This window comes from Saimiri boliviensis, chromosome 10, assembly GCF_048565385.1.
Source record: "Saimiri boliviensis isolate mSaiBol1 chromosome 10, mSaiBol1.pri, whole genome shotgun sequence".
Taxonomy (NCBI): Eukaryota; Metazoa; Chordata; class Mammalia; order Primates; family Cebidae; genus Saimiri; species Saimiri boliviensis.
In genome coordinates this window covers 16,886,818-16,899,021 of record NC_133458.1, presented here as the reverse complement: position 1 = coordinate 16,899,021, position 12,204 = coordinate 16,886,818, and the positions used below count along the sequence as shown (strand labels likewise).

Below are 12,204 nucleotides of genomic sequence, written 5' to 3'. Positions count from 1 at the left end.
AAGATACCCAGAGAGGTAGGTAGACCAAGTCATGCAAATCTGGAGTCCAAGGCCTGCCATTACATCACATTGCTTTATCAACTGTGCTATGAATTTATAGGCAAAATCTGCCACCTCAGATTATGGGCATGAGAGTCCAGGGGAATGGTATTCACATTGCACAGTAAAGAATATTCCTGGATTCTTAAACAGATGTCTAATCTGACAGCCATAAAGATCCAAGTATAGAGATGGCAAAAGAAAAATCAAAGGATGAATGGAGCAATACATGGGGCAACTTCATTGAGGATGGCCATAGTCAACCCTTCAAAATGTCGAGTTTCATAGAAAGTACTATTTGACGAAAGTACACTAGAGGGTAATGAAGCAGAATGGGGGTAGCTGTAAGAGGATATCATTCTTTTACCTTCTTCTTCCCCATTAAATACTTAACCTGGTTTCAGACTAGTAGATTCCAGAGGGTTCTAACTATACTATTAGAAAGAATTAACTAGTAAAGGCCTTACCCTTCTGTTGGTCACACACTCCTCTCATGGAGAGTAAGCCCTTGCCACATCATTTATTATACTCCCATGGAGGACAAAGCACCTAAAATGCCAAGAAGTGGATGAGTGTAGAACTCTGGGATGCTTTTATTCGTATTTTGGAGATAATACTTGTTTCTATATTATAATTTTATTATTGTATTAAAATAAACGTATTCACTGACAAATGAATTTCATCCAGATTTTAGGTTCATAAATTTTTATTAATTTGTAGTCTATATGATAAATCAACTGAAACTAAACTGAAAATCCATAGTAATTCCTCCAGAAAAATATTATGTACAGGAAAAGTGAACATGGTACAGGATGTTACGCTGTATGATTGAATTAATAAGACTGTAAAAGGTAAAGCATCTGAAGCTTGTAAATTAGAGACCATTTGGCTACCCAGGCTTCGATCGTCAAATCAATCATTTCAGTGATCTATATCTATCACAAGTACAGTAAGTACAATGTTTCAATTATGTTCTTTAGCTGAAATTTCAGTCCATCCTGAATCTAAGTTTCATGCAGGCTTAAAACATCAGATCCAAAGTCATGTTATTTCATACTCAAAGCCAAGACTCAACATTCTACAGCTACAAAGTAGTTAGAAGGGCCAATAACAGCTAAAATTTAGTTTTACAATGAACTGGGCAACAATGTAGCCATTTTTAAAAATCATCAAACACAGTCAAGACCATTGTTGTGTAAGGGCCATATGGTGATTCAATAAGTACACACACAAAGTTCATGGTAACTTAACAGATTATTCTCTGATATCACAACAGGTGAAGTGAGAAAGCTACTCAGAGCTAGCACCAAAACGACAGAGTTGAGCTCTTGACAAAACAGACAAATCACTTAAATGAAGCAACACATTTATACACAAAAAATACAATTTCGTCAGGTTGGGATGCTATGATGAAATACCGAAAAAGCTTGCATTTAAAAAAAGTTACTCAGATTGGTGACTCTCAACTTTGGTCTATATTGGAATCACCTCGGAAACAGAAAAAAAATGCAGGTGAGTGGACCCTTCCCCATTTAATTAGAATCTGTTCCAGTATCTCCATTTTTAAACAAAATTCCCAGGTGATTCTGGGGCAAATCACAGCATAAAGTCTAAATATTCTTTAATCAAAGTTTATGTGGTCAACTGGTGTTTTCTATTAACAATATAACTCCTGTAATCTCTCTACACACACTCACAAACCTTTTAAAATACAGAGTTATCCAAGGTAGTTTTAGTAAAGACAATTCACTTTTCTTGGCCAATTTTAAAAGTCTAAGCAAACTTACTGAGTCAGAGAGAGAAAAAGCTAAGAGCTACATAAGGCTATGTTAGTACCTTTTGGAAGGTAAGGGACAGGGAACAGGGGCTTAGCAAGGAAAGAAGTAAAAAATTACCCTCCAACTAGAATTCTCATTATAGAAAAAAATCAAAGCATGATTCCTTCCATTTACCTAGTTTAAAAAATTAAAGAATTCAAGAAATCTTAATTTTAAAAGAATTTAATATAAAAAAAGCTCATAGCTGAGTACCTGTTCTGACAGCACAATCTGTTATACAGTGAAACGTTTCAAGCCCAGATGCTACAGTAGCAGAGCTCATTCTCTAATTGTGCTATGGTCAAGAAATACCCATTGTTATATCTGTAGTTTCTAGTCAGAAAGTCAGGAATTTTATTCCATTGTAACATTTATGGCTGATATTCTGAGAAAAGGACTTCCATGTTGCGATTACTGCCAAAGGTATACAAATGATTTCTAAAACTGGTAAAAAAACAAAAAACAAAAACAAACCCAAAATACAAAAAACCAAAAACCAAGAAATCTATCTTTCATGCTTACCCACGACTTACCACTTATTTTCTAAAACTAACTGGAGCCTTGTACAAAGATGGTAAAATAAACACCAAGAGGTGGTAAATATTTACCTGGTCCCTGTTGTTGATGTTTGAATAAGGTAACTGTCCAGTCATCAATTCATACAGAACAATCCCAAATGCGTATACATCTGACTGAAAGCTGTATGGATTTTTATCTTGCATTCTGATGACTTCTGGTGCCTATTAGAACATACAAAGAAAAAGTTCTAGTTAATTCTTCCCTTCAATTGAATAAAGACTGAAAAAACACACTACTGTAATTCCTGGAGTCATGCTTTTATCATTAAAACACCTAATATGTAATCAATTCTCTTGATAGTCAAAGAAATACAACTGATTAAGATGAAGAAAAAAAACTCTATGCTCTATAAACTCAGAAAGAGACAGAATTAGCAGAGATTTTGTATTGTATTACTAAGATTTTATAATTTAGTAATTATTGAGGTAATTCCTTTCTGCACAAAATACCGTAAGTGCCATTTGAATTATTCCTATGACTTACCCTATTAGAATCAGTTCCCACTTCCCATTCCCGATTCAGCAAAGAAATATTAGACTTGTGGTTTTAAGATGCTTGGAAGCAGCACAACTACTGTAGTAACTGTCTTAGAATTTAAGTTTTCTCACTGGTACAAACAACTTTTCTCATCTCAGGACACCTTAGAAAATGATGATAGAATTTCAAGACTGATAAACTCAAATCCCCTTTAAAGCTAAGGAATAAGCATATGGTTTAACATGTCATGGATACTTTATTAAAAGCAAGACAGTGTGTAGATTTAGTAGAAGATGGTATAAAGAATCTTTTGGCTGCTGGTTCTGGTGCAATGAAACAATCATATTTTCTATATTTTCAGTCATTGTATTGCACAGATTTCTTATTTGCATAAAATACAGTAAACAGTTGGTTAAGTATTAGTTAAAAAGAGTACCTGTTCTGACAGCACAATCTGTTATACAGTGAAACGTTTCAAGCCCAGATGCTACAGTAGCAGAGCTCATTCTCTAATTGTGCTATGGTCAAGAAATACCCATTGTTATATCTGTAGTTTCTAGTCAGAAAGTCAGGAATTTTATTTCACCTTGAGTCTTCTGTATTGTTTCATTTGGAAGGAAGTGAAATGGCAGTATATTAATGAAAAGTTTGTGACAATGTCAGTTTGACAGCGAAAGTGGTACTAACTATGCAAAAATGGCTGAGAGACCTGGGACAAGATTTCTGGTTATTGGTCTGGGTAAGGCAGGCATCTCACTAGGAGAGGCAATAATGGCACTCAGCAACAGCTGCAAATGAGAATGACCAGTAGAGCCTTAAACCCCTCAACATTCAGACTACACTCCAGTCCAATCATATAACCTAAGTCTGGGGCTGGGACCCAAACATTAGTTAAGTCTTTAGAGCTCTCCAGATGATTCTAATGTCCAACCAAAGTTGAGAACCACTGATGGAAGATCTGTGGGATGTCCTGAAGAAAGCGAGAGGATGGAAGTGAAGGAGAAGATTGTGTCTACTTGCCTTTGTCATACATTTTGTTCATACTTGCTTTTAGTAATACAGTACAAAATAAAACACATATAACTGTGATGTAATGACCAAGCCAGAACATTAAGAGGCTGGTATGGCAAAGGCATAATTTTCAAAGCCTGAACCAATTTTTGTGAGAGATGGAGTAGAAATCAGATGAATTTTTTAAAATTTAGTTTTATCTCACACTGTTGTTGGTAGAGAGTTTGATGAAAAGTTGCACATCACCTATTTTAAGAAATGTACGACGAATCTTCAATTTAGTGATTTAATTTGTAAAAGCTCTCTCCCAGCACTTTGGGAGGCCGAGGCGGGTGGATCACGAGGTCGAAAGATCGAGACCATCCTGGTCATCATGGTGAAACCCCGTCTCTACTAAAAATAGAAAAAAAAATTAGCTGGGCATGGTGGCGCGTGCCTGTAATCCCAGCTACTCAGGGGGCTGAGGCAGGAGAATTGCCTGAACCCAGGAGGCGGAGGTTGCGGTGAGCCGAGATCGCGCCATTGCACTCCAGCCTGGGTAACAAGAGCGAAACTCCGTCTCAAAAAAAAAAAAAAAAGCTCTCACAAAAGTTTCTTTCTTTTCTAAGATATAAATAAAACAAAGTTGAGAAGAATGTTGTATATAATTCAGAGGACCACATAGCCTTAGTTATGACCAAACTCTTCCCTCCTATGATACTGATGTTCCGTATTTGTTTCTGAGGGCAGTATCAACCCAGGACTGGTTTAACAATGAAGGGTACTATTGGCTATTATTCTCTTGTTTAAAACTCAGCATGGAAGAATAAAGGAAAAACCCATCTATACAGGTATCAACAAAAAAAATTATAAGAAAATATAAAACTTTATGTATAATAATCTACAAACTGTATAAGCTAAGATTTTTGAAAAAGTAAGGACAAAACTGGAGACCTGATCGAGCATAACTTTCTCATACTAGTTAAAAATTAACATACTTTAAAAGCACGTGACATTGTTTATAATTTTAGGTTTTACATTTTTAACACTGAAATCTGTTTTCTCTCATCTTTTTAGGATACACTGCCATCTTTTTCACAAAATGTGTATGCCTTAATAAAGGTGCCAGACATCAGATTATAGTTATTAATTTTCCTATCACTTACAATTATTAATTAAAAACAGTTAGACATATGTTAAATAATGAAAAAAATCTAGCTAACTCCAATCACCAAATCTTAGAAACAGAAGGGGCATTTGAAATCTATTAGTCGAACTCAAGATTTCAGATTAAGAGACTTAGAGGAGGTTAAGAAACTTGCAGGTTAATGGCCAAATAGGGTACTAGAATACAGATCTTCTAACTCAAAGTCCAGTGTTCCATCTTGCCACTTGCCCTAATTCCACTTACTGTCGCAAGAAATCATAGCTCAATTCAACTCGAGGTTTATTTTGACAAACTTGGAGTCCTAACTTGGACTTCCCTTTTTGGAAACTGCTACACAGTTTGTGGCTTTGAAAGCCCTTACAACTATTCAGTTTCTAGCAGGGTACCCTGAATGTCTTGTGCAGATTAAGCTATTTAAAGCTTAGAAGTGCACTAAGATGTTTGGGAAAGCTTATATTCAGCTTAGAGCTGTGGTTTTCAAACTTTTCAGTCTCAGGACTCTTTTTCACTCCTAAAAACTATTAAGGACCATAAAGAACTCTTGTTTATGTGGATTACACCTGTGGATAGTTATCATTAAAATTTAATGGAGAAACTAAACTATTAATTCATTTAACTATTAAAATAATAACAATTAGATGTTAACACAGATCATCCATTTTTAGTGAAAAACAACTATTGTCAAAAACAAAAAAAAAGTTTACTAAGAAGAATAGTACTACAATTATCCTCTTTTTATGGTTTAGAGACAGGGTCTCACCATGCTGACCAGGCTGGTTTCAAACTCCTGGGATCAAGTGATCCTCCTGCCCCAGCCTCCCAAGTAGCTGGAACTATGGGCTCAAGCTACCATGCCTGGCCTGTGATTCTCTTCAATGTCTAGCTTAACAGCAGCCCACTGGATTCTCGTAATTGCTTCTGCACTCAATCTGCTGCAATGTGTTGTTTTGGTTGAAGGATATAAAAAGAATCTGGTCTCACAAAGGGAAGACCTTGCTGACCCTCTAAAATGGTATGAGGGACCCCTTAAGAATGCAGTTTCAGGGAATGATTCATATGACTGACCTTTCCACAGCTTGCTCCCACTGCACAGAAGTTTTAGTTCTCTTCTTTTAGAACTTCTCTTTCTTCTTTTCCACAAAGCAAAAAACAGGAAGAAAGAGAAAGAAAAAGCTATGCCAAGACAGCACAAGGCTGACTGTTAATCTACCTCTCATTTGTCTTTTCCAGATGCCCCATAATTATGAGATCCTTTCTAGTCTAAAGGAAATAACTTTCCAGTTTATGCTTAAATAAGATTGTGAAACAGCTTCTCTGTTAAAAGGAGTAGTTCTCTTAGTAAAACCGTAATAATGGCTGTGGATCACACCTGCCTTAAATTCCACACCTGTTTTTTTTCAACAGGGTACACAGAACATTTTGAACACAAAATATTTTAAACAATTTTGAATAAAATATGAAACACTGCTTATTAAGACATATATTTTTGTTTGAAACACACTGAAACTGGTTTCATAATATTCAAGGATAAAGAAAAAAGTTAAAAAATCTATTTATATAAAAAATAAGAACATTGATTTTTGTGAATACTGGGAACTATGAAAATACTATAATTGAAACCTTCGATGACTTTGTAGTAACTCAGCAGCATCTCAGGGCCAAAAATTTAATCAGTGGAAAAACAGCCTCAATTCTTACCATCCACAAAATGGATCCAGACAACTGTTCAAACTGATGGGACCCACTCCATCGAGATTTCACTGTGGCTAGACCAAAATCACCTATTTTTACTGTGAGGTCTTCATGAAGAAATATATCTGAGGTGTAGTAAGTAAAGGAAAACAACAGATCTCATTTTCCTATCAGAGCAAGCATTATGAAGATTTAAGGTAAGAGATCTAATTTCTATAATTCTGTAATATGATATTCTTTAAAACATAATACTTCATCTTTCCTTTTAAAGTAAGTATGTCTAAAACAATGATTAGTTCTATTTAGCCTATATAATCTGCTTTTAAGATTTTGGGGCTTTAAATGTGCTAGGATGAGGTGAGATGCTTTCCTAAGTTTATGAGAGAACATGAAACTTTCCCATTAGATTTTAGCAATGTAGGCCCAGATACTCTCTTGGCACAACTGGGCAAGCTATAAAGGCTCTTCATTGGAATAAAGATGCTGGCAGACAGTATCTTAGTCTGCACTTAGGGAAGAAGAAATATTATATTTTTCTCACCTCATTGTTACATAATTTAGAGCCTTCAGCTATATTTCAACTACAACTAAGCAAAGTCAGAGGTCTGAAAGGGACTAGTAGATAGTTACAAAACTGTCAGTTTTATAGTGCTGATAAAATGTAAGCGAGTGGTCAAAAAATCCTACTATTGGAAAGACTTTTGATGGATTTTCTTGTAATGTTCAGTCGTTGAGAAACCAAAAGCAGGCTGTAGTATCCTGCTCTCCTACACATGCATGCACAATCCTTTATTAATTCTCTTTACAGTATATCAAACTTAGCATGAAAATTGTTTTTACATAATGTGAAGACAAAATGCAGAAGAAAAAGTCAGGATGCTTTCAAACTTCGCAGACAAATTTCAGGAAGGATACTATTACTCTTGAGGTCTCTGTGGATGATTGACTTGGCGTGTAAGTAACTGAAAAACAAAACATCATTTTAACCTGAGTAGGGCTAAAGGACTCTGGCCTCAAAATCTATAGAACATACTTAGGGGTGTAAAGACTTATTCAGAATCATGATACAACTGAAAATTGTACATTGTGATAAACCCTTCACAGAATATTAAAATAGACTATAAATGAATTTAAGATTACAGGAACATATCACTATAATGATACAGTCAAAATCTTGTTTTCTATTAAAAGACTTTATCTTTTACTAGTTACCAATACAAACCTTTCACTCCAGTCAAGCCTATTTATCCATGTCCCTTAAATATACCTTGATATTTAATCCCACCACTGTGTTCAATGCTCCCCTCCTACACCCATCCCGCAAAATTAGCTTTCACTCTATTTTCCACCTATTTATAGCCATCCTTTATGACTGAATACAAATTCTAACTCCTGAGTGAAGCTTTCCCATGACTAACCCAACTGAAAGTGATCTTTCACTGTTCAGCTTATGTAGTAATCATCATCATAATGGCTTGATTAATGTGTTTTTTCAATGTGCCTATGTTCACTTCTATTTGGAATGTAAACTACTAGAACATGCAGTTTAAGAATTAAAATTTTTTTAAAGGTAGTTGTCATATAGTCTTAAAATATCTTCTTAAAACTACTGAGGAGAGGCCGGGCGCGGTGGCTCACCCCTGTAATCCCAGCACTTTGGGAGGCCGAGGCGGGTGGATCACGAGGTCGAGAGATCGAGACCATCCTGGTCAACATGGTGAAACCCCGTCTCTACTAAAAATACAAAAAATCAGCTGGGCATGGTGGCGCGTGCCTGTAATCCCAGCTACTCAGAAGGCTGAGGCAGGAGAATTGCCTGAACCCAGGAGACAGGTTGCGGTGAGCCGAGATGGCGCCATTGCACTCCAGCGTGGGTAACAAGAGCGAAACTCCGTCTCAAAAAAAAACAAACAAACAACAAAAAAACTACTGAGGAGAAATCTTTCTCTAAAATGGCCATAGTGGGTCTACTTTAAAGTCAATGATAACTTTAAAATCATCTATGTTACCCCTAAAAACTGCTTTAGCTACATACATTCATTAAAGTAAAGTGCTGTTGTTTTTTTTTTTTTTTTTTGGAGACAAAGTCTCACTCTATCATCCAGGCTGGAGTGTAGTGGCACAACCTTGGCTCACTGCAACCTCCACCTCCTGGACTCAAGCAATCCTCCTGTCTCAGAAGAGTGGTGTCTTGTTTATTTCTTTGTATACCCAGTGCTTAGTATGTGTAGTAAATATTCAATAAATGTCTATTGAATAAACTACAATAAGATACATATAATGTGCTGGTCAAGGTTATTTTTCTTAATTGAATACTGGAGAGAACAGATACATGATACTTCTGAAATCTGACAATGATCATTAGAAAATTTTACCTTAAAATGAGAACTTAAAATCCAAATGGCATAATCAAAACCATGCAATGAACACTGTTAAAAATGGAAGATTTGCAAATAACTAAAATTATTCATGCTTTCTCATCTTCATTTGAACTTCCTTATTCTTACCAACATCAACATTTTAGAAGTATTTTCTAAATTTTCATTTCAAATTACTATTTATCCAAAGTAATCCCTTCTCCAATTGCTATTTCATATCACAGTTTATTTTCTTCATAGCACTTACTACAATTGAAAATTATCTTGTTATGACTTTAGGCCCAGTGTTCTACATCACACTGTTACTCTTTCATTGAAAGAAAATGTGATGTCGGTTACAGGTCTCACTGCTTAAAAAGTTCTACAGTGACGTACAAAGTTAAAAACTAGTGGAAGCTTTAAGATGGGGAGATCTTGTCTCCATTAGAAAGAAAGGGGGATAAATGATGATAGGGTTGGTTGGTGGAGCTAGGTCCTTGCACTCAGAGACCTGGAATCTAGTACACAGAAAAAGCATTGGTCTTTGAAAGGAGGTTTTTTTTCCTGCAAGACTTAAAAACAAAAACAAATGGGTTTCAACCATATGAAAATATAGAGGCCTATTGAAGTTAAAAGAGGGGAAGATAAAGGTGTTCTCCACGGGATGGTGTTAATCCTTTCAACAAATTTGATGCGAAGGAATATAGCAAGAATAAAGTAGATAGAAATGTAACTGGGAGGGTGAAGGGAGAAATTTTCTGACCAGGAAAGTACTAGATAATCAACAAGATAAAAATGTGATTGGGGAGCTAGTGATATAACCAGCATAGAAGTTACATAGTACAAATCTATTATAGGCTGAGTTGCATATAGCTGCAACCTGAAATAACACTTTATATTTGTGTAATCCTTTATAACTTACGAACTGCTTTCTTAATTTTTATCTCATTGAATAATTCTCTTTCTGTAATCCTGTAATAAAAAGCAGCAAGAAGTAGAAGTCCAGGTCTGTAGAATGAAAGGATGGAAGGAAAAGGGACTCTAATCCTCCAGATAGAAAAATGGGATGAGACACAACCCAATCCCTACATAAGATAATGTTTCACAGTAATCACTACCCTAAATAGTTCTATACAGGTAGACATAAAACATAATTTCCTAAGCATCACCCAGTTACAATGAAAAATGCCAAAAACAAACACCCCCCCCCACCCCGAAAACAAAAAACCCACAAAACTGTTTAGGGGTAGGAAAGGAAATAAATCAACTTTACTTTGGCTATAGATGCTACAGAAGTCAATCCATTAATTAGGATAATTAGATTGGACCTCCCTCTCTCCTTGGTAAGATGTTAAGGAGAGCATTACAGGTTTACAAAAGTACTAGGAAAGAACAAAGATGCTATCAACCAAATGAACACTCTCTTGACAGGTCTTACAGTCTCATTCCTTGAAGAAAAAGTGTTTACCTGTAGAACCATTTAATCTTAGAGCTACAAAATCATCTAGCAAAATTCCTTCTCTACACTACTTTAAGCTCTTACCCAAGCAAGATTCAGCTTTTCCACATTTTTACAAAGCATAATGTGGTGTCCCAAATTAAAAGCAATACTTCAGATTGGATCTGACTAACAAACAACAGTGAGATCCTCATCTTCGTCTTCCTCATGATAGGCATAAAACATTAAATCAGACATTATTGTGATTGTTATGGCCGCCAAAGTCATTCTAGTGAGTCCAGTTAAAATTATATTTCAATTATATGCTTTCTGCTGATGGGTCAAAATTTGCAACAATAGAATAAAAAAACAAACAAACAAGGACACAAAAAGGATAACATTCAATTACAATCCTAGAATAATTATTCCTGAATTGCTCCTATAAAACATTTCACCCATCTTACACTTGTATATTTCTCTTTTTTGGACTTCGCTAGGATTTTTAATTTTGTAGACATGGTCTATAATTTCAGATTAACACTTTAGCTTTCACTAAAAAAATCAGTATTTTCTTGCCTACTTCATTTTTCTTTCATAAAAATAGTTTATATTTTTATTTTTTTATTTTCTTGTTTCAAGAGTCTTACGTGAGAGCTGGAAAAAAAAGAGATTTTAGACCAGGCGCGGTGGCTCACGCCTGTAATCCCAGCACTTTGGGAGGCCGAGGCGGGTGGATCACGAGGTCAAGAGATGGAGACCATCCTGGTCAACATGGTGAAACCCCGTCTCTACTAAAAATACAAAAAATTAGCTGGGCATGGTGGCGCATGCCTGTAATCCCAGCTACTCGGGAGGCTGAGGCGGGAGAATTGCCTGAACTCAGGAGGCGGAGGTTGCGGTGAGCCGAGATCGCGCCATTGCACTCCAGCCTGGGTAACAAGAGCGAAACTCCGTCTCAAGAAAAAAAAAAAAAAAAAAAAAGAGATTTTAAAAGATCAGCATGCTAATAATTCCTCACATAAGTTACTTCTAAATATGCTCTCATATTCAAGAAAGGACCGAGGACAGGAATCTCATTAGAATCTCATTAGTTTGCTGTCTTCAGGTATGATCATTCATCCAATATGAACCCAGTTAAATCCTGTCATTCATGTTACATCTCTTAATCTTATCCTTAAGAATACAATGAGATATCATTAAAATGCCTTGCTGGTAATATTGCCATACCATTTGGCTAATTTATCAGCTTAGCTTATTCATTTTTTTTTTTTTTTTTTTTCTGAGATACAGTCTTGCTCTGTCGCCCAGGCTGGAGTGCGATCTGGGCTCACTGCAACCTACTCCTCCTGCGTTCAACTGATTCTCCTGCCTCAGCCTCCTGAGTAGCTGTGTCTATAGGCACGTGCCACCATGTCGACTAATTTTTGTATTTTTAGTAGAGATAGGATTTCACTGTGTTAGCCAGGACGGTCTTGAATTCCTGACCTCATGATCCACCCCCCTTGGCCTCCCAAAGTGCTGGGATTACAGGCGTGCACCACTGCACCCAGCCAGCTTAGTTATTTGTAAAAGTCACTAGTATCTCTCACTTAAGTCTGCTGCGATTTTCAAACATATTAAACTATTTCTAAAAACACAGAACTGACC

General features: G+C 36.1%; 1 protein-coding gene across 9 annotated transcripts in view; it reads right to left on the bottom strand.

Moving 5' to 3' along the window:
• Positions 1–12,204, bottom strand: part of BRAF (B-Raf proto-oncogene, serine/threonine kinase) — a 207,442-nt gene that overhangs the window by 29,085 nt on the left and 166,153 nt on the right. For 6 of the 9 annotated variants that reach the window (XM_074378994.1, XM_039472551.2, XM_010340390.3 and 3 more), the window contains 3 exons: positions 7,678–7,724; positions 6,769–6,887; positions 2,465–2,596 (listed from right to left, as the gene is read on the bottom strand). In XM_074378994.1, coding sequence (XP_074235095.1) covers positions 2,465–2,596; positions 6,769–6,887; positions 7,678–7,724 — 298 coding nt within the window. Of the gene's footprint in view, positions 1–506; positions 589–2,464; positions 2,597–6,135; positions 6,201–6,768; positions 6,888–7,677; positions 7,725–12,204 lie in introns of those variants that run through there. The other 3 variants (XM_074378996.1, XM_074378997.1, XM_074378998.1) reach the window with 3 other exon arrangements.